Source organism: Empidonax traillii, unplaced genomic scaffold (assembly GCF_003031625.1).
Source record: "Empidonax traillii isolate 1590-97213 ecotype Southwest subspecies unplaced genomic scaffold, ASM303162v1 scaffold379:size601899, whole genome shotgun sequence".
NCBI classification, from domain to species: Eukaryota; Metazoa; Chordata; class Aves; order Passeriformes; family Tyrannidae; genus Empidonax; species Empidonax traillii.
The window spans coordinates 430,162-452,407 of NW_020955572.1; the positions used below are offsets into that span (position 1 = coordinate 430,162).

At 35.4% G+C, this 22,246-nt stretch overlaps 1 protein-coding gene across 1 annotated transcript in view; it reads right to left on the bottom strand.

Annotated features, from left to right (window-relative positions):
- Positions 1-22,246, bottom strand: part of TLL1 (tolloid like 1) — a 130,776-nt gene that overhangs the window by 70,312 nt on the left and 38,218 nt on the right. The window contains exon 2 of the mRNA XM_027893081.1: positions 1,697-1,807. Within this exon, the coding sequence (XP_027748882.1) occupies positions 1,697-1,807 (111 nt within the window). The remainder of the gene's footprint in view (positions 1-1,696; positions 1,808-22,246) is intronic.

Below are 22,246 nucleotides of genomic sequence, written 5' to 3' on the forward strand. Positions count from 1 at the left end.
GATTATCTGACCCTGCAAATCCAGACAGATAATCCTCACCAAAAGCCAAAAGGAGCAGTCACATAACGTGAATCAGGGCCTGTGAGCCTCAGGATTTTAATTAGAGTTGCAATGACAACTGTGTCTCCACCACTCAGTCTTGATGGTTTACAACCAAGTATCTAACCTGTCTACCAGATGTCACCTTTAGTTTGTGCAGACCAGCTACAGAGGATGCTCAGAAATCAAGCTTACAATTAATCACAATTGTGTCTGTAACTAAGGTAAATTTTTGCTAGCTATATTACAGACATTTTACATTCCTTTTCCAGTTGCTACCTAATAACAAGTTGCTAGCAAGCTAGTTGTTGGCAGTTTGCTATTTCAGAAATTTAGGGGGAGAAAAGCACACCAGGCTGCGCAGTTTGCAAAAATAGGCTAAATTCCAAGTTTATGCACCAAGAATTCTGTAAATGTAGAAAAAAAATCACACAAGTGTAGTTTAAAATTGAGTTCTTCAATGCTGGTTTTAGAAAAAGTAAAAATGCTGAGGGTTCACTGAGGGCAACTGTGAAGTCATCAACCTCAGGAAGATTTGCTGTCAAAAGTTTAGTCCTGCTGACCATCACAGTTGCATTGACTCGTCTTGTGCAATACAGGTGTTAAAATTTGATCCAAATATGTTAGTAATCCTCAACAGGGTGACTCGATACCCTGAATAGGATACCAACCACAAGGAGAGATAATGTGCCTATCACAAAACATGTGAGGAAGGAAAAACTAAATAATATTAAATATAATTTTAAAACTGCTTAGTAATGTTTATTGTCTCTCTAGCCATTAACAAAAGAACAACTTTGCAGTTAAAAAGAAAAATTAGAAAAGCACGAAGAAAAGGGAGTCATTAGGCCAAACAAATCACTTGACTGCATTACTCCAAGGGGAAATGACAAATTTTATTCTACATTTTGTCAAAAACACTAGTGCCTGAAATACCTTTAAAGGCAATTGAAACTATCTGTTTGGGGGAAGAGGGGCAGGGAGACCACTGACTCTAACATTTTAAAATTAGGTCTAGATCTAGAAATGACCAACACTCTACCTGCCTTGAAAAGACAAGTGGATTTAAAAGGAGATAAAATAAATGTTCAAGTTGTCATCAAAATAGTTTAATCACTATGTCTAACTAGGAAGAGTAAAAATATTTTTAAAGATATCAATATTGAAAGCTTAAATTTAAAATAGCTTCTTTCAGTTGAAAAATGTACTTCCACATATCAGGATTAAGTAACAGTACCTCAGTTCAGAACAATATAAAACATGCTGAATAGAAAATAATTTTTAATTATACATCTATAAATTCTCTAATAGCATTTTTTCCAGACTTTTCCTAAGTAACTTGGCTTTTTTTGGTATCGTAACCTGAAAGTTTACAAATGCTGTTATCAATTAACAAATCAGATCCTGAAAGCATAAATATTTTTAAACATTAGAAAGACACCCATTTAGACATGGATTATGTTTTTTCTCTCTTGCAAGCACACATATGTACACATAAATAATATCTCTTTATCTATGCATCTGAATATCCAGCTGCCTGTGTTAATCAGATGGCAGTTCTGGCAATAGTGCATTGTATGTTAACAAGCACAAATTGGGTTCTATGCTCAATTAGCTAACAGGAAAAATAAGTTAAAACAAGCTTGAAATAGCATACCTGTGTTATGGCCAAGTCTTTCATTGGAGTGCTGTGTAAGGTCAATCGTCCTGTCAATTTGAAATATTTTTAAGTCTTCATCATCTAAGGCAATATCTCCCCAAAAGACAGCTTTAAATAAAAAAGAGCTCAATTTAATTAAAGATTTTACTTGGACAATAAAACGAATCTGAAGAATACGATGCCAAGTTTACACCCTTTGGGAAAGTATAAGGTGAATATATATCACATATACTTGCTTACTGATCTATATTTTTATATGAAGAAAGAAAGAAAAGTACATAGCAAAAGACAAATAATTTGTTTCAGAATCTTACAGTCTATTTAGTTTTTATGCACATTGCCTAAATGCAATAATTTAAATGTAATGCCTATCTAATAATAATTTTTTAGTATTTAACATGTAATAAAGCATGTAAGTAAACACAACAATGCATAAGACACTGAGACGTGAACATTTGAACTATGAAGTCAAAAACATACACTACTAAAAACCACAACCTTTACATTTCCTAACATCTGTCTGAAAATGGGAATTATTTGAAGGAATTTTTATTATGTTTCACTAACTTTCTATATTACTTAATGTTTCCCTCAGATAATTGTTTATCTGCTTTCTGTTAAACTGAGTAAAAACCACCTTTATTTTTCATTTTCATCTCACAGTATTTGTACACTTTCCTTTTTTTAGTTAATCTCACTATCAGGATGCTTTCAAATTCTTTACTTTTCAAAGCTCCAGTCTCTTTCAAACCTTCCTTTGGCTCTTTTGGTGGGTTTCTTCTTCTCTCTTTTCCTGTTTTCTTTATGACTTTTGCATAGTTAACTCATCTTCCCTAAGCTGCCACTAGAGCTCAGTGGACCATGATACAGGCCTACTTCCAAGAATTCAGGACCTATAACCTCAATCTCTCATCCCCACCTATTTTTTGCTGAGATTTTATCCTGAGGTCTCCCTGACAACTTAAACTCACCATTAAAGATGAACTTAACAGGCCGTATCCTCAATTGCTGTGAATGAAGTCAACAGAGCATGTACCAATTAACATGAGCTGAAGCGGTTTTTTATTATCTTCATCCAAATTCTTCCTTTTCCCACTGCCTCTGTCAATAGCTCTATTATTCGTCCCCTCAGAGTCACAAAACCCCTACGTTCAATCTTAGTGTCATCTTCAACTCCTTTACCTCTTTCCTTCCTCTGGGGAGACATCATTAACTGCTGGTTGTTTATTACACCGTTCTACAGCAAATGGATTTCATCACTTCATGCAACTAACCCTTGTCCATAGTCCAGCTGTTTTCAAGTCAGTCTCTCTGGTCGTCTTCCATTCAAACTTATCCTAAACATTATTGTTAACTAGTATTCTTTTTCTCTGTCTGTTCTTTACGTCACATTTTAGAGATCACTCATCTGATAATATTCTCAGTAGTTTCATGTTGCTGCAAAAGTTGTTCTTCTAATTTATTGATGTTCACATTCATTAGTGTTTAATCAAATCCATATGAAAAAGAGTTTTTACTTAAGCAAGAAGATAGGTATTTCTAAAGAACTTCCATATATTACATTATTTCCTCCTATCTGCCTTATTTTTCTTGAAAACAAAACAACTAGTAGAAATCACATTGTCTATGCCTTTGGTCTGCCTTCTGAAATACTTTACAGATACCCCAGATCATCTACACAGTGTTCCAAACTGAAAGTGAAACTTTTCAATTGAGAATATAACAAACAATTTATGTCTTCCCCAAATATTTATATTCCAATGTATATAATTTTTTGCACAAGATGATATTTCTTAGAAACCACAAATATTTGAGACTATTACTGAAACTGTTCAGTGACTTCTGGCACAATTCAGAACACTATCTATCCAAGGGTTACTGTTCCTATGCTCATATTGGACATACTGGCTACATTATTCCTCCAGATAGCCTGTTCTCACCAGTGATGGTTTTTACCATCAGGTCAAGAGACAGAGCTAATGGCAGTTTTCGGTGGTTTTTCCCTTAAGCTTCTAGGAAAATAAACCTTCACATTTTCAGGGTTTTGAATAGTGAGGAAACAAAGTCAGTAGTTTCTGTCTGACTTAATTATTTACTTCTACTTTTATAAACATCCTCTAGAGATTTCTCTTGAGTGTCATTCATAACAGGGACCACTGTATAAGCAGACTGAAAGATTGCAAATTTGAACAAATAGAAGAGAAAATGGTTAAAAGAAGAAACTATTAACATTTCAGTCTATAAATATACAATGTGCCCCAGCAGAGGTCACACAGGTTGTCCACACCAAACTTGAGGAAGTGCTAAAGCTTAATAACAAACCCATTTTTCTTTCCGGGTGATATTGAGAGTTAATAAAGATTCCAAATTAACAATAGACAATGCAAAAAAATACCCCACTGACAGTAATGTAGTCGCAGAAATCATTTTTGTTTCTGTGTGTAATTCTGATGTATAAATAAAAAAAAACCAAGGCAAATCAAACTTCCTAATAATAATAATCAAGTAGAAAAAAATTGGTGGAAAACATCCACCATAGTTTTGATGATGCATCTTTATCACTTTGACCACGTCGCCGTGGTAACACTCACCTTAAGAAGAAAAGAAATAGCAAAGACTAAAACCTATGAATTTGTCTGATAGAAAAGGATTGAATTTGTGTGCAAATATATAAAATATATGTCAGTGTTCAGGTAATGTGTAACAATTTTGTCTGTTGTGTTAGAAAGGAAAGCAAAGCTATGCTATTTTTTTTAAATATCTGGACCACTACTTAGCTTTTGATTAGCAACCAAGGACAAAGTTGAGTTTAAAAATAATAAAACCACAATAATATAACAATATGACCAAGAGCAGCTATGTTATCTGATGTATTAAAGAAATATGAGTTAATACTGAAGAAAGAAATATATAAGATTATTTGATTAAAAGTATAATATAATGGAAAGTTTGGAACTTTCTTTAAGCCACTGGTTCTTTTTACTCAAGGCAATTCTATTTTGCAGAAGATGACAAACACAATGTAATGTAGAAACCTTAATAAAATGAACTCATTTGACTTTACAATAATTTAGTAAGTGAAACTTTACTTTTAGTGAACTAAACCTCTCATATTCTGAATTAATTTCACTTTACCTAGCAAAAGAAACAACAGTTAACTGGATGCTATTTAATTTCAATATAGTCCAAGCAATCAGCAACTGATAAAAAGCGATAACTGTCTTTTTAAAATTACATCTTCTTTCCAATGAAAGGTCTGCACCGAATATTAATTCTGCCCTTCAAAGCCTGAAGCACAGTTCCACCTGAATTATCAAAAGAAGTTAAAAAAGTATCTTCCATAACTGTTAAAAGAATCCTTTAATTTTCTGGAATGCCACTGTAAGTGTCAAAGTACTTTGTAACTAGAGAAGACCATATTTTTATCTCCTGTCTTAAAATTTTTATGGCCTGAAACTATCTGAAGAAGTCAGTCCATATACTTCATCATGTCACAAACCAATCTTAAGCTTACAGAAAGCAAGCAGAAGATTGTTTGGGTATGCAAGGCATGATGTTAAAGACTTTGTTAAAAGCATGTTAGGATTAAGAGCTTTATTAGCTCCCTCTAAGGAACGTCTGACAGAATTGACCAGTTCAGCTGTTCACCTCCCTCATTTTTCATAGATATTTAAGTTTCATCCAGAAAATTATCAAGAGCTTGATAGTCAACCAACTAGGCATGGGAAAAAAAAAAAAAAAAAGAAAGAAACAAAAGGATAGAAAAGCCATTAAAGTGACTGAAACAGAACTTTAATGTACCTTAACTTATTTAAGGCTGCTTCATATTAACTCTTATCCTATCTATCTACTCAGTGATCACAATAACTTGATGTTACAGATAGTTTTCTTGTTTAACTTGAAAATGCAAGACTGATAATAAACTTAAGAAATATCTGTTGAAAATCTGAGATAGTATCAATTTCAGGGAAAAAGTATTTCAAATATGTTTTATTACATAAAAGTTCTTAATAAAAAAGAAAATTGAACTTTTTGTCCAATACTTGAAAAAGAGATACATACCCTGTCATGCTAAATATCAGACAACTTAGTTTTTATTTGCTTTATAATTTTATATGCTTTATATGGCCACAACATTATGCATTTTCACAAATTCAAAAGAGAAAATACATGCAGCAATTTCGGAAAGGTGAACATAAAGTGGTTACAAAGTAAAGGCATGTTTTTCTGTAATAGTGGAGTAGGATTTTTGTGGAGCTGTTAAAATAGAAAAAAACACTTCACTAGCACATGCAGCTCTGCTCTCACACAACTCAAAAGCCCTCAGTCAAACACCATCTTCAAAACGGTCTAATTTTATTAAATAAGAGAAAACACCGCCATGTAAAACAGCTAAGTTTGCTACCTGTAAACAAGCAAACAAACAGGAGAATAAGGAAGTTGCAAAAGATATTTTTCATCTCCAGAGAATCACACCTTAATATTACTGCACAAGTCATGTGAATGGAAGGGAAAAATAGGATTATATATAACACACAGATCAAGCACAGGAACTACAGCTACATTCTACTACTTTTAACAGGATCTATTATTTCATGATAAATAATTAATATCCATCTGCAAACCAATCTTTGCTAATCCACTCTCTTCCAAAAAAAGACCATCACCCCAGCAAAATATCCAGTGTTTTAAAAGAATAAAATATGCTACTAAAGAGAGGAAATAAAAATAAATAAATTTATAAATTAATTTTCAGAAAAGAGATTAAAACTATTTTATGTTTATAGATGTACATACATGGTATGAATCGATGAGCATATACAATGAGAAAAAAAAAATCTTTCATAACTTTCCAGAAGACAGTTGGAAGGCAATGGAGCAAGAAAGAAATCATATGGTTAAAACCATTATGCTGCAACATATGGTAGGATGGCCCATTCTAGGATTTGAAATATCAATTAGCACGTAAGTCTGCAAAATATATATAGGAGTCTATTTCTCATAATTGCAATAATAAAATTATCTACTTCAAACTTGGTTCACAATTTGTCCTATAATTTTCACTTTTAAAAACTCATAAGTAATAATTTTTTAATAAAGTATATTCCTGATAGCATTCATACCATTATTAGTAACAAAGTATAAAATGCAAGTAAATAAAGATTGCTAGTGTTTGTCTCTACAGTACAGCAGCGCAGCAGAATAAAACCAGCTCAGCCTTGGGGCAGTTCAGGAGCACCTGACTACCCATCACAGAGCCCAGAGACCACCTCCACTCAGAAACCCTTTTTGGGATCTGATTTGTTCTGATGACTCTGAAGGCTAGAAACATGTTCAACTGAGACTTTCTCAAACTGGGATGTAACCTGTGATCAGCCACACAGGTATTCTCTTGTTCTGTTTTGACAGGGAGATTACTCCTACACTGTAAAGATATACCAGTGAGAGGATAAAGGCAATATTAGAAAGCATTTTGAAAACAAAGTCTCAAATTCTGGTATGCTACTGGAAGCAGAAAGTATAGGAAGTTTATGCTTTATAAAGCATATATTCACAGAAGCTGCCAAAAATGGCCAACAAAAAAACATTAGAGTTAACTGCAAACCACAGCTGAAATCTGAAGAGCTCTTTTAACAGCCTTTGATGGGGGTGGGATACCCAATACACTTCAAAGTCTGACCAGTAATTCATATAGTAAGAGGTGCCAAAAAGTGTGCTGGCCCAGCTTCAGGACAGATATTCATCTAAACCTACAAACACAGCAGTTCTAATGAGCAGACTCTTCCATGGCTGAGTCATTGAGTACTTCCCTGAAACAACACAGCTATGTGCATTATAGTCTGTCTTGGTGAGTCACTTTGTTCCATACAATCCATTCACAGCTTACATAACTGACTCTAACTCTGAATGGAAAAAGAGAAGATTAGAGCCAAGTAAATAAAGACAATTTCACCTCAATAAAAGGAAAACAACAAATGTTACTATAATTAACTTGATTGTGTATTCCCATTGTGAAATTAAAGTTAATCTAATCAAGTGTTTGATAATTATCCAAATAATTTTGACTTTTTATTGAACGAAAACATGTCAGTAAAAAAGTTAAATGAAACTTTACAGCATTAAATAAAAGACCAGGGCAGTCTATTTTCACAGGCACATCAAAACAGAAAGTTAACTATTTCACGAATTTCACCATGCAGCATTTTCAAATCTGCACATGGCCATAAGCAAGTGTTTAGTGGAACCACTTGATATACTTGAAAAACCTCATGGAAACACACCTGAAAACAGATGTAACAGGCTGCATCCATGTTTCCACTTACTGTAAAAGTAAATTATATAAAATAGGACACTCATCAACATTCATATCAATTCTATTTTTCAAATTCCCACTTCAAACTCCCAACTAGAAAACAATTTTCCCTAAGGAATGTATCATTTCCACTTCTATCAGAAAAGAAAGTAATGATGGCAGAATACTTTAAACATCTCCAGACTGTATACCAGTTGGAAATTCATTCCTCCCTTCTTTTGAATGTGACATCCCTTGACAATAGCTCACATGGGCACACATAATATTATCCTGAAATCAGCCAGCTTGTATATGGCAGTGATGTAGCCTTAGAAGCACAAATTTTAATGCAATTTACTCAAATCTTCAATGACACTGTTTCCATGTTGACAGCATTACCTGCAGTTCACACTGTCTCATGTTACCCACTCTTGGAAATTTTCTTTATGTTCCCCACGCACAGCACTTTTAGCTTCCTTCCTTTCTTTGACCATGTGTTCACATTTATAGGTAGGATGTTGACAGGCAGCATCCCTATTGAGATACTCAAGTGTAATACACTTTTCCTAGAAATCATTAAAATGAGAACAAGACAGGGCAAATAAACAGCATACAACAGGGAAATCCCTATCATTGCTCCCAAGTTACACTCGTGGAGCCCCTTCTGAGATGTGTAGCATTTCACTGCAGCTCCTCTACACTGTTTTCCAAGCTCTGCAGGAAGCTACTACCAAACTGACTAGGACAGAAAAACAACCAGGTATGAACCTGACTATGGACAGAAAAAAACAGCTGTAGAACCAAAGGCAGGAGAAGAGAAATAATTGCTGGAGAGGCATCAACTATCCTATAGATACAACTGGTTCCAGACAACCCTTCCAAGTACATGGCAATCACACCATAGTGCAGATGGGCAGATGGGGTAAGCGGCATGCAGCATTGGGCCATGTCCTAATTTTTTTCAAAGCAGGAAACACCTCTGATATAAAGCAATACTCATAAGGAAAATGGAATAATTGTAACACCTTTTGTCAGGTTAAAACCTTAACTTACCAAAAGAGACATTTGTTGAGCTTGATCTTTGTGACAAGGGACACTACTTTGCTAGAGATGTTTCTTCATGACACAGCATAAATCTTGAGTTACAGATATCCATTAACTTGGAGCTAACTTCAGCTTTTTCTTTGTTCTTATTTTCAAAATAGGGACTTCTTCAATTGCCTTTTTTTTTCTACTACTGTTTTTTAGTGAGAGCTTTCATATTCCCTTAAAATTAATACAATAAAAAATAAAAATCTTAAAAAGAGTACAGACAATTTTGACAGAATTTCCAATCTTTGGTAAAAGGACAAACTTCATTCCTAAACTTACTGAAAGGTATTTTGAGGACAGGCTCTTTAATATTGCAACAGCTACTCTATGAAAGGTTTCATTCTTGGTTAAGCTGCTCAACCTGGAAAGCTTCCTGACTTTCACTAATTCTTTTCTTTTTTTAAGTAAGATCATCATCAACACTACATGTACTTTGTAAAATCTATTCCGCATGAAATGGGTTAAACACCGAACTGAGCGCAAAGGACACTGCTCAGCAAACAGTAAAGGTTTCTGCACACTCCACTGGCAAAGCAAGCAGCTACGCTAAGAAACTTCTTCACCACTGATGACTGAGTAGGCCAGATATTGGCAAACAAACCTAAAGAGACATAATCTCAAGGAGATCCATTTACTAATCCTACTATTAATATGTTTTATTATCATTTTCTACTGTTTCAAGTTTTTAGTAAGTAGAAAGGATCAAAAGTTAAAAAAAATAAAATTGGCTCACAAGCCTTTTTTCAGAGCAGTTATCAATGACTTCGAAAGGAAAGCAAGAGCAAGAAACCAGTGGCTCTCAGAAAGATCCGTGACTGACAGAACCATAGGACAGTGATAGCTAATTTTTCTTAACACAACAAATGTTGATCTGCTTTATATGAAACCACATCAAAAATACCATCCTTTCCTGCGCCTGTCACTCCTTCTGCCACTGGAATAACAGAGGCAGTGAGGGAAACAATTCTCCCTCTTTCTGGAAAGGGTGCAAGTCACCTCTGACAGAAAACATTGCTAAACTTTGATTTAGTGATAACTGACTGCAGCTTCTGGCATAGGAAAAGAAGGTTGATGGGTCACGAGGATCTGTTTGCTGTCCCTAGCCACCTGCAAATGCTGACGTCTTCTGCTATAGCTAGCTTTATTAAGGAGGCTAGAAAAATACACTTGGGGGGAATTCAGATCTATAATATCACAACAGTCATAATTACCCCAGTTAGTCCTTTGTGACCACTATGATACTATAATATTCATCTTCATTTTACTTTGAAACTTTATTATCCCCTGAATAGCCTTAGGGTCAATATCTACAAAATTAATTACATGGCTAAGCTTTCTTACAGTAGAAAGAATGGACTCCATGAGGCAAAATTATCACTCCTAAAGTGAAATATTTTTTTAATATAGAAGACACATAAACATATAAAACTATGAAAGAAAAAAAAAACCATTTGTTTTAAAATTAAGAACAGATTTGAATTAATTCTGTTCCTTAAAGAATGGGAAAATGGATAATTTCAAAAATAAGCCACACAGAGAAGGATGGAGAAAATTGCTGGAAAGAAAGTTGTCAGTCTCAGTGTGTCACCTACATGAAACATCTGTTAGGGTTGAGATAGATACAGCAGCTGCTACTGGGCCTCCCCAAAGAGGGAAGCCTTAGACATTTTCATTCAAACACCAAGAAAACAGAATGGCACCACCAAATCAAATGAATTACCAAGCTAACTGATAATGCATAGAACAAGCCAAAAGATTAAACAAACTATTTTATTCTTTGCATTTACACCCATATTAATCAACTGTATGTCCTTTTCCCAGAATTTTGTGTAACATAAATGGTGTTTTACAGCTCTTTGTTTTCCTCATACTGTCTAAACTTCAGGGCAGAATAGCTTCTCTAAGTTCACAAAATAAATTACATCTCATAAGTAAAGTACCATAGCTTTCATAAGCTACCAAAGCTTTTCATAGCTTTTTTTCACATGATTAACAACATTTTATGCTCAGAGCAGACTTAGGTATTTTTAAATTAAAATAATACTTTCATCATCATGAAACAACTGTGTGTGACTTGAGCACAGTACTGATTTCTTTGTTCTAGAAACTGAACTTAATCACCATAGCACTGTTATTAAAAGGCAAGAACATTTTCTTGTTTTACTTGGCAGTTTTGAAATATTATTTTCCTTCTAAACAGAAAGTAAAAACAGAGCTAAAAGCTTACATGAATGCATCTGGGGACAGGAGAAATGTTATTGTGTAGTACACTCTGTTCAAAACACAAATTAATTTCCAGTTTGATGACTTGAGCTTTCAGAAGAGATGGAAGGCAACAGCGCTGTCTGAAGGTAGGAAACTACAGCACAATTACCAAACAAACCATCAAACACTGTAAATAAAGTTAAGTTTACTTCCTATAGTTTTGCAACAGTTGTGATCCTCAACCCACACGTATTAGTGTAACTTCTGATGAGGAAGTGGGGTTTCAATGCTACTAGTAAAGCTCACTTAGGCAAAAATCATGCACCCAGTGAGGGCAGAGGCACTTTACAGACGAGGTAGCTGTAAACGAAAAACTTTCAGAGTTTGGAATTAGGCATCTGCATCCTAACCAGTGAACAGGTAAGGAGACACTCACCATATGACTGTCATACAAAAAAGCCTGCAGGATAACAAACTAACATCAAGTAGAAAGTTGTGAGATACACAGTCTCTGAGCAAAGACCGTCAAAACTACAAATCTGGTCCATACTTCCTCTCCCATCACTAAAGAAAGGCACACAAGTTCAAGATCAAAAAGAGGCAAAAGAATGGTTGCTAAGAAGACCATTATTATGCAGAAGTCAAACAGCTACAGTCTTTCATCTTACAGAATCACAGAATATTCTGAGTTGGAAGGGACCCATAAGAATCATCAAGTCCAACTCCTTGTCCTGCACAGGACTATCCTCAAGAATCACACCATGTGCCTAAGAGTATCATCCAAATGCTTCTTGAACTCTGTTAGGCTTGGTGTTGTGGTCACTTCTCTGGGGAGCCTGTCCCAGTGCTTAACCACCCTCTGGGTGAAGAACTTTTTTTTAATATCCAACCTAAACCTCCCCTGACACAAGATTAGGCCATTCCCTTGGGTCACTACAGAGAGTCAGGGTTTGTCCCTCCTCTTCCCCTCACAAGGAAGTTGTAACTGCAATGAGATCTCCCCTCAGTCTCCTCTTCTCCAGGCTGAATGGACCAAGTGACCTCAGCCACTCCTCATACAGCTTCCCCTCAAGGCCCTTCTTTAGACACTCTATAAGAGCTTAATATCTTTCTTATACTGTGGAGCCCAAAACTGCACACGATATTCAAGGTGAGGCCGCACCACTGCAGAGCAGAGCAGAACACAATCACCGCCTTGACCAGCTGGCGATGCTTTGCCTCATGTCCCGCTGGACACGGTTGGCCCTCCTGGCTGCCAGGGCACTGCTGACTCATATTCAACTTGCCATTGTTCAGGTTCATACAACTGTTCATTGTTCAGGCCTCTAATTTGTAGAGGTCTCTCTGAAGGGTCTTCTTGTCTTCAAGAGTGTCAAAAGCTCCTCCTAATTTTGTGCAAACTTGTTTAGTATCCCTTCAAGTCCTGCATCCAAGTCATTTATGAAGATGTTGAAGAGCACAGGGCCTAGGATGAAGCCCTGTGGAACTCCACTAGTGACAAGTCGCGAGTCTGATGTCACCCCATTCACTATTACCCTCTGTGCTCGACCCAGGAGCTAACTGCTCACCCACCACGATATGTTTATCCAGCTGCGTGATGGACAGTTTGTCCAGAAGGATCCTGTGAGAGACAGTATCCCAAGTTTTACTGAAATCCAAAAAGTTTGGATTTCCTTGGCTTCCTTTGATCAACTATGTGGGTTACCCTTTCATAAAAGGAAATGAGGTTTGATAAGCAGAGCTTTCCCCTCATGAAGCCATGCTGGCTGTAACCAGTGATTGTGTTGTCTCACTTTGGTAATACCGGTCCAAGAAATGTCACAACCATGACACCTTCTCTCTAGAGTTACAGGTTGTTAGTATAGAGTACAACTGGATAATGAACTCAATAACAAGCCAGATAATTCCCTTAATAATTTTGTTGTTCTATGATAACAAGAGGACACATATTTATACAGTTACACTTTCTTTAAAACTTGTCATTAGAATGTAATAAGCATGTCACCATACTGTTATAGTAAAGCAGCACTGATCTGTGCAGAAATCCTCCCCTTCTGTACCTTTCCCTCATCTTTGGGAAATGAAAAAAAATGTATTTCATTTTCTCACAGACCTTAAATCCCAAGTAGGCTAAAGTAGTACCTCTAAAACAGAAAATCCCTGAATAATCATTAAATGCAACCAAAGATTTATACAGGAAGCCAAATGGCACAGAAAGGAAAGTGCATATCTGAGGGATTATCTGGCACTCGGGATCAAGGTTCTCATCATACCACATGAAAAAAAGGTTCCTCCATTTGCATCATCTTAAATTTAAACATGGAGAATTATTAAACTGTATATAAATAAACCCTTATTTTAGTCTTCAGAAGTGATTTCCATTATCAGCTGCAGCTTCCTGTTTCCATCATTTTTGTCAGGAACCTCACTTAAGTCACTCCATCTCATTTTTTAGCACACCATTCTGTGACCTGGCTCTGCAGAAAAGACAAGGAAAGGGACTAAACAGCTCCTAATGCTGTTTTTTTTGGCCGTGATCCAATGCTTAATACAAGCAAGTTCTGTGTGTTGGATCAAGATAATTCTATATTCCTGTCCTCATACTCAATAGTTGTCTTCTACCACATTTTTTTCTTACTGGAGTACAAATTCTAGTCAATACAGATAAAAATTGAAGATTGTTTAACTCTTTATGATCCAAATTATGTCATGATTTAAAACAGAAATGAAGAGTGTCATGCACCCCAACTATTCTGCTTGCTTGTCTCTGAATACAGATTTTTTCTCAACATTTGCAATTTAAGGGGTTGGTTTTTATTTTCCCACAGAGACTCTGCACAGCTGCTGATTATTTTTTGGACACAGCAAGTAAAACAGAAACTGAAAAAATATCCTCAGAGTTAGCAAGGTGACAGTAAATGCACAATGGAAAAATATTGATGTTATTCAATGCCTAATATCAAGTTATTAGTCAGACTTATTGGTACACACATATGAATATTACGGATCTTATTCTGAGCCATTTTAGCCATGAGAGTATTTGAGACAGAATTTATACAATCATTCTAATACTTTATCTCTTGATAGATACAATGAAACCTCATTCCAGCTTTGCATTTACTAGTTCCTTCTTGAAAAACACTATTCAGCGTAGGCTCTAAAAACTTTTTTACATCCTTGTTTTTAAACAGTAAAGAGTATTAGCCTTTTGCAAGTACTCTGCTGCAAGCCAGCAGAATCTCCACCCCAGTCTGAAGAGAATTATTGCATCGAGTCCAAACTTAGTCATTTCCTAGTTTTTGGCACTGCTGGTAATTCAAGTATCATCCACAGAACTCAAGTGGGGGAGGTAAGGGAGAGGGCAATAAAATAACTTCATCCTTCCTCTGTCCCTATAGTTTCTTTGCAAGACTGTCTTTGTCCCCAAACCTGTGAGGTTGCAACCACTATTGCCAACCCCAGGCTGTCCCAAAAGTGATTAGGCTAAATTGTGCATATTTACAGAGGTATTTTACATAAGGACTTACAGTTTGCTACTTATTTACAACTAATTATCAGACCAATGCACCAAAAGCAAATTAAAATAAAAGCAATTCAATGGCGAAAAACACCTGAGTTCCTCGAATTTTAATACAGACCATTCTGCATGTAAAATGGTAGCTATGTGAAGGTTCAAGAATTTCACAAATCTTAAAAGAAAACAGTTATACCTTGGCTAGGCTTTCCATTTTCAGAAAGTCAGCCTAATGTTGATTTAATTTGAAAAGGCATTTTAGTTTGCATGTCAAACTGACATACTGAAGTGTCAATTCAAATAACAGATCCTGAATTTTTCTCCATGTCTATTAGTCTTCTTTTTTTGCCTTCATTAAGCCACTGCAGTTCCTTATGTACTGCTTACCACCAGATTTCTTATGCTGCTTTATAATAGCAGCCCATATGTTAGCAGGAACAGCGTACCAAGGGTCCATTTGCCACCCCCCTCGCAGACGCCACTTCTCCCACTTCAACTACAACAGTCTTAATTGCAGCTGCTGTTTACATGAATACAAAGAAGATAGATACTGAGTATTTAGTGTTTTTTTAATGCATTTGTTTCTTAATTAATAAAGATGTTACTGCCTAAATTAGTCTCAGAGTATTTTCAGAAGAATTTCAATACAATTCAGCAGCTGAAACACAGTATATGAGCCAAACATGATGATTCTAGCCAGCTCACCCAGGGCTAGCATGGTCTGCTGGCTATGAAGACTGTGTCTTTTGACAGCAACACAGTGGTGACCTCAAATAACCTCTTAATATATCTCTGGAAATAGGAATTACACAAGATGCTGAGAATACTAAGCTTCATTCAAGCTCAGAGAAAATACAAATATTTAATATAGCTAACATTCAGAACAAATATGCCAAATTAAATATTAATCTTTTCAGAAGACTGCTGTTTAGCCCATGGCATTAAGGGTCTAATATTGCAAATTTCCTTGACTATTAACATTTTAGGAAATGGAGAATTTTAATAGTTTCCGTAACTCCTAGATTATCTTTTTTTCTTTATTTATTCTTTTATGCTTTCAAAGCAAGCTATTCAGAAATACATATGAATATAAAAAAAACAAGGGAAAGTACTTTACCAAGTACAGAGCACTCAGAAAACATGTTGCTATATCACTCATCCCTTAAGCAGACCATATGTATTATTAATATGTTTATGAAACATTTAACTTTTGGACATAGTGCTGGAGACAAATCCTATATTATCAAAAGTCATACTCCGGTAAGTATTTGAGACACTTGTGCTCCACATGTGGGAGGAAAAAAACACCCAGCAATATAAAACATATGCCCTTTTCTACCCACTATCTCTTCTCATATGAATCCTGGTCTGTAAATCATAATCCTAAAAGTCCACATTTCTCACATACATACTTGTTTTAAGTGTTTCTCCAAGTTAACATAAAAGTAACTGAAAATAAAATTCCTAGTAAAGAACGTATCAGAAGGATTTGCTGAGCCAGTACTCTAAAGCAGTGTTGTTTAAGGCACTGGCCTTTGGCTATGAGAGTGCTCAAATAGTACAGTGTATTCTGGGACAGATAAGATTTCAAGTGAATGATTGTGAGTTATTCCCAATGTTTAGAAAGCAATACCAGTTACCTAAATTTTAAATTTTTAGTTCACAACTAAAATATCAACAGATCATAGTTTTACAGAAATTGATCTGTTTGAAGTTCTTCTAGGAAGACAATAGTTCAGATTGTGGATTGGTAGCATGAATACTGCTTCAGTTATTAGAGAGCTGTAATATCAAAACCCTACTGTCAAAATTATAAGTTATGCAGTTATAAGTTAGTCCCCAAGAACATGGCTCTAAAATATTTGTATCATAATATTACCATTACTGATATAAATACATTTAAGTGAACAATTAATCTAAATGCCATATAAAAATTAATCTGTAATTTCATGGCTATGAAAACTTGTGGTTTATAAATTATTCTTTCACTAGTTTTGAAGTATATTTCTCTTTATCCCTGAAGAGGGAAAAAACACAATACTTAGTCAGCTTTTTAATACAATCAGTAGAAATATAATCTTTCAGGAATTTCATACTCATTTTCAACTGAAGAACTGACACAATCTTACAACTAACGTATTATTATATATAAGTTAGAAGTATAAGGAAGAATACAGATATACAGACAACTATCATATAATCTACAAAACCTAATATGAAACCAAAAAAAGAAAAAAGAAAAATCCTGTACTATAGAACTTAATTTTCTTTTTGGTAGACAAAAGTAAGAAACGCAGTTTTAGGTTGTGCACATACCAGACAACTGTCTTTGTGGCATCCCAAAAGCTTTTAACTTTGATGAATGTGTTAGAAAATCATGAATGCACAAGGGAGATTCAGAGAGCAGTAAATGACCTAACACAAAGTTTGAGAACAGAAGACATCTTCATGTGCTAAAATGACTTCATTTGTTTTCATAAAACATGGGAGGAACATCTGTCAGCACAAGAAAGCATTCTGCAGGAACTTAAGGCATCAGAGTTGAAGTTAGCAGGAGAGATTTGGAGGTTGGATTTTTTTTTTTTCTGAATGCTTGTTTGGCTGTGGCTAAGTCACATTTCTGTGACACAGAGAAAGTGAGCTAGAATCTTAGAGTGCAAAAGGATAGAAAGGATTGCAAGGATCCTATAAATCTTGAGAAAATATAGTAAATTAAAGTTCTGTGGAGTATGGATTTTAGGAGACTAAAACAAAAACCTACAAAACAAGTGTCAGTGTTATACCATCCGCAACAACTCAATCCATTTGGAAGAAAACACCAAAAAGCTTCTGAGTCTCTAAAACCAATGCTTCTATTCCCAGTCCTTAACCTGAGTGACTTGACTGATCCCATCTATTTATGGCAATTTATGATGCCTCAAAAGATATGTATTGGATTTACACTAAAATAAGTTATCTTGATAGAACGGGACAAACATCTCAAGGAAATAACATTCTCTGCTGACTCTGCGTGGATCTTTCAGTACTAACAAAAAAACTGAAAGGCAAAATGTAATTAGCACTGCTCTCATTCCACAGCCTGTACTGACCAAAGAGTGGTGCTGACTAGTTTTTAACTAATGGTGATAACCAGACCATAGTCCATCTCCTAGGACCCAGTACTGCACAGAATCTCACACACCACCCCAGAGAGCTGCCCCAGGGGATTTCTCAAACAGCGCTGGTTGCAAAGAGCACCCCTAGCCCCTGGTCTCAGCAAAGCTTCATGTGCCACCATGAAAATATGCACTATGCTATTGCTGCTAGATCAACAAATACATTTTTTTCAAGTATGGAATTGAATATTATTAGTTCCAGCATGGGAGTATGAAAATAATCTTTCTTCCTAATGATTACATAGTTTTCCATTTGGTAAATGGATTTTTCCTATTTTCCATGCTTCAAAAATAGAACTAAAATCAAAGTCTCTGGTTTTGGTTAAGGTCTTATTGGAATTTTCTTTTATTTGGCTCACAAAACATAAACAGCGGGTGAAAGAAGAAATTATAAAACATGATAACCTAACGTATGAACTAATAGAGCTGTTATTATTTCCAAGTCACTTTTGGTTTCTCTGTATAATTACATCCAAATTAGAAGTCCAATCATATATCCAACCAAAATTTTCATAGATCATCTAGAATTTCACTCTTTTAACAACACAGCACTTAATAACACAACAAAAGGATTTCACTGTGAATTTTTGTTGATATAGAAATATGTAACTGGTTGAGATACCAAATTCAGATCCTTGCTGGCAACATCAACCTTATTGCATGCAAATTCCCATAACTTATCAAGAAAATCATTGCCTTCACTATTCCTGCTGAAAACTTTTTCTGTCATACTTCCATGATCTTTCTTACTTGTCTTTAGATCTATTTTTTTAAAAATGTGTTAATGCTACCACTCAATTTTCATAAACCAATATCATAAAAGCAAATGTAGAGTTTAAAATATATCAAGTCCTACTATATGAGTTTAAAATATATCAAATCAGAGAGCAAAATTTTGTGACAGTATTACTGGAATTCCTAACATGCAATAAAATTCTTTAAGAGCATTTAGTTGATAATGTATTTTATGTTATCAAATAATAATAATAAAGTTAAAACAAAATTACTGAAGTCTTACTGCATAGCAAGATACAGATAGCTATAGCTTAAAATTACTAGTAAAGTAATGAAAATAAGTGGATCCTTAAAAAGGTATAATGACAGTAGGAATCAACTTATCAGAAAAGCTTTATACTCAAAGATAAAAACAATTACTTTAACACTTTTAAATCTCTAGGTTAATGTAAAATTTATTAACTTTGTCTTTAATTTGGCAGCTATATCACACTTTATGTCAGAAACTAAATGTTTCTTCCATACACACTTGAAACCATTACCCTCGTATTACTAACATTAGACAAAATCACTCAAATTGATTAAAATGGCCTTTTGACCACAATTAAGTACAAAGAATTGTAATTCATCTGCATCTTTTTTCTCACAAGTTATGTCTTAGCTTAAAGCCATGCAATTATTTTTCAACTAGAAGAACACAGAGAAACATTTATAAAAAAAAAAAAAATCAACAAATAGCATGGGGCTACTGTAACTGTATGCAACAAGAAAGACAAGTCTTAAATACAGAGTGACCTGGACTTCTTGCTAAAATTAAACCACAACAGTCCAAGAGTTAACAGCCAACTCAGGTGCATTCTGGAAAGCTCATGTGTTTAGAACAGGTGCACGCATGTGCATGTTCCTATGAAGAATGTAGGTCAGATTAAAGGAAGTCACAAGGTGCCCTACAAGACAGAAACTCCCCAAAAAGACTTTGAGTTTGAATGACATACAACCTTAAAACCAATGGTTTGGTTCAACAGCAGGCAAAAAGTAGTGCATGTCTTTGACTTCACTGCAACTGAGAGTACCCTTTGTCACTGTTCACCTCTGTCCACCTCATCAAAGAAGCACTAAGCAAACAGATGAAACAGAAATGCTTGGTATCTTATCAAGCTGGCAAGCAATGGAAAACAACAGAAAAAGGCCAGGATACACCGGGGATGCAGCTTTATAGAAACAAGAGAAATTGTTAATGACCCAAAAAGCAATTGGACATGGAATTAGCAATATGGTGAATAGCGAGGTAAACATGATTTTCAGTGCAACATTGTGGGCCCAAAAGTATTAACTATTTTAACATATGTATGACACAGAAGTGCAGTAAGTATTTTACCTGGTAAACAAACTTAGCAGGCTATTGCCAGAACAGTTAGTTCAGCTTTCATATACGCTCTCTCTACAGAATGCTGGCAGAATGGAATGGGTTCATAAAGGATTTGTGCAAATGATTTTTCAGGGTACAATGAGAGACCTGAGGAAGTCAGTATCTATAAAGTAACAGAAATAGTGTTATATGATTTGATCATCAATAAAATAGTAAAGAGAAAAATTTTATTCACTGTGTGATTTTCTTAGTTCAACCGACAAAAAGACAAAGCTAACAGAAACTGGTAACAGGAAAAATCAAACTGAACATAACACACCACTGTGGAATAAGGCATACTGCAGATGGAAAGGCATTTACAGAGCAGCAATAATCATAACCTAAGTACCCCTCATTAACTTTTGTCTATAGATTCTTTTTTTTAAAGAAGCGCTCTGCCAAGTCACTAATTTTTTTTTTTTTTTCCCCCAAAAGGTACAGTTACTACTGAGCTACCCTGGATTGTTACTGGTTTTAGTAATTTAGATATTAACCACATGATTCCGGAAGTTCACCAAGAATAAGACTGTATTCCATACCTCAGAAAAAATGAGTTGCAAATAGATCCTGTGTCATCTTAAAACAACAGAATGCAAGGAAATGGACAGAATTTTAGTCAGCAGTTAGAAGGAAGGATAAGTGCTTGACATGATGGTCACTAAAAGGGAATTACCAGTTCAAAATACTGATCTTATGGTCTACTGACCTCCAGTCCAAAACACCGCATTTGAAACAAAGCCAGTCCCTGGATATAAAGGTAAGAGGAGCAAGTGTCATTGCTTTACAGGTTCCACAGAAGAGTAAAGCCCCTCCTTATAGGCAGTACAAAACAGACAGTATCTGGGAAAGAGACCATGAGAAAACAAAATCACTCTTAAGTGAGTTTATGAAAAGTAGCAGCCAGCAAAGGTTAAGTAGTTTCTTGAACAAAGAAAATAGTAACATTAAGTTCTGGAAGAGCAAATCATCCCAAATTCAAGACAGCTGAATGTAAAACAAGAATCCAGCATGGGCTATCAAAATAACGGACAGATATAATAAACTTCATCTCTGAAGAAAATGTAAAACATCTCTCGTCTCTTTCAGAGGGTAAACTTGACCAAATCAAAATTTTTAATATTAGTTTCAAATATACACCTTCCAGTACCTTCAGAAAACCTGATCTTTACTGTCCATACCATATAAGAAAAAATTCTTGTTGTAAGACATTGTGATGTTTAACAAATGTAGAAAATTAATCCCAGCAGTCACACAAGGCAGTTTCATATGATGCTTTAATTGGCACACACAAACTGACAGAACATTTTCCTTCTCACCACTTAGTGAGAGGTCAGTATAAACACACCAAGGAGACAGCCTGTGTTTCACAGATCTGGCTTCTGTTGGCTGTCCCTGATGCCTGACATGCTGCAGAAGAACTTAGCTTCACCCAAAAACTTTTTAGACTGTGGCAAACAGCAAGTCAGCAACAAAAACTGTCATTCCAAGATGTGGTCCTTCCATTTCTGACCAGGTTTAGTACCAGGTGGAATACTTTTGCATGTTAAGACCAGAATACTTGCCACCACTTTCTACTTTAGACCTACAAAATACCTGAAAAAACCCTGCAAAATTCTGAATTGAAAAGACTGGGCAAATTCTTAGCATCTGGTTTCAGCTGCTGCAGAGGCCTTGACAGAAATATCCATTATTTTTCTGAATGGCACAGGAAATGACAGTATAGATTCACAGTAATCTAATGATCCTTGAGTTTAGGGTAATCACAAAAAAGACACGTAACAAGATTTGACTTGTAGTAAAGTCATCTGAAAAGCGTAAATCTCTTGGCTATACGTGATGGACAGATAAATGAGCAGTTTTGATCTGTTCACTTGTGTTTTTCCTACCATCCTATTTGATCTGGCAAAGTCATCTGTCAGTGAAGCCAAAGCAGCTTTCAGGAATGGCATCTTTGGTATTTTCTGCTGGGGCAGAACTAAACTTCTGAAGTAATTCTGTGTTATGATAACCAATGAGGGGAAATATAACATGGAGCACTGTACAAACGATATTAACAATGCACGACTGAAGAAGGTATTTACTGAAATTGCAGCTCGCACAAGGGCCCTCATCTTCAGCAGAGATATAATACAACAAAGCAAAAATC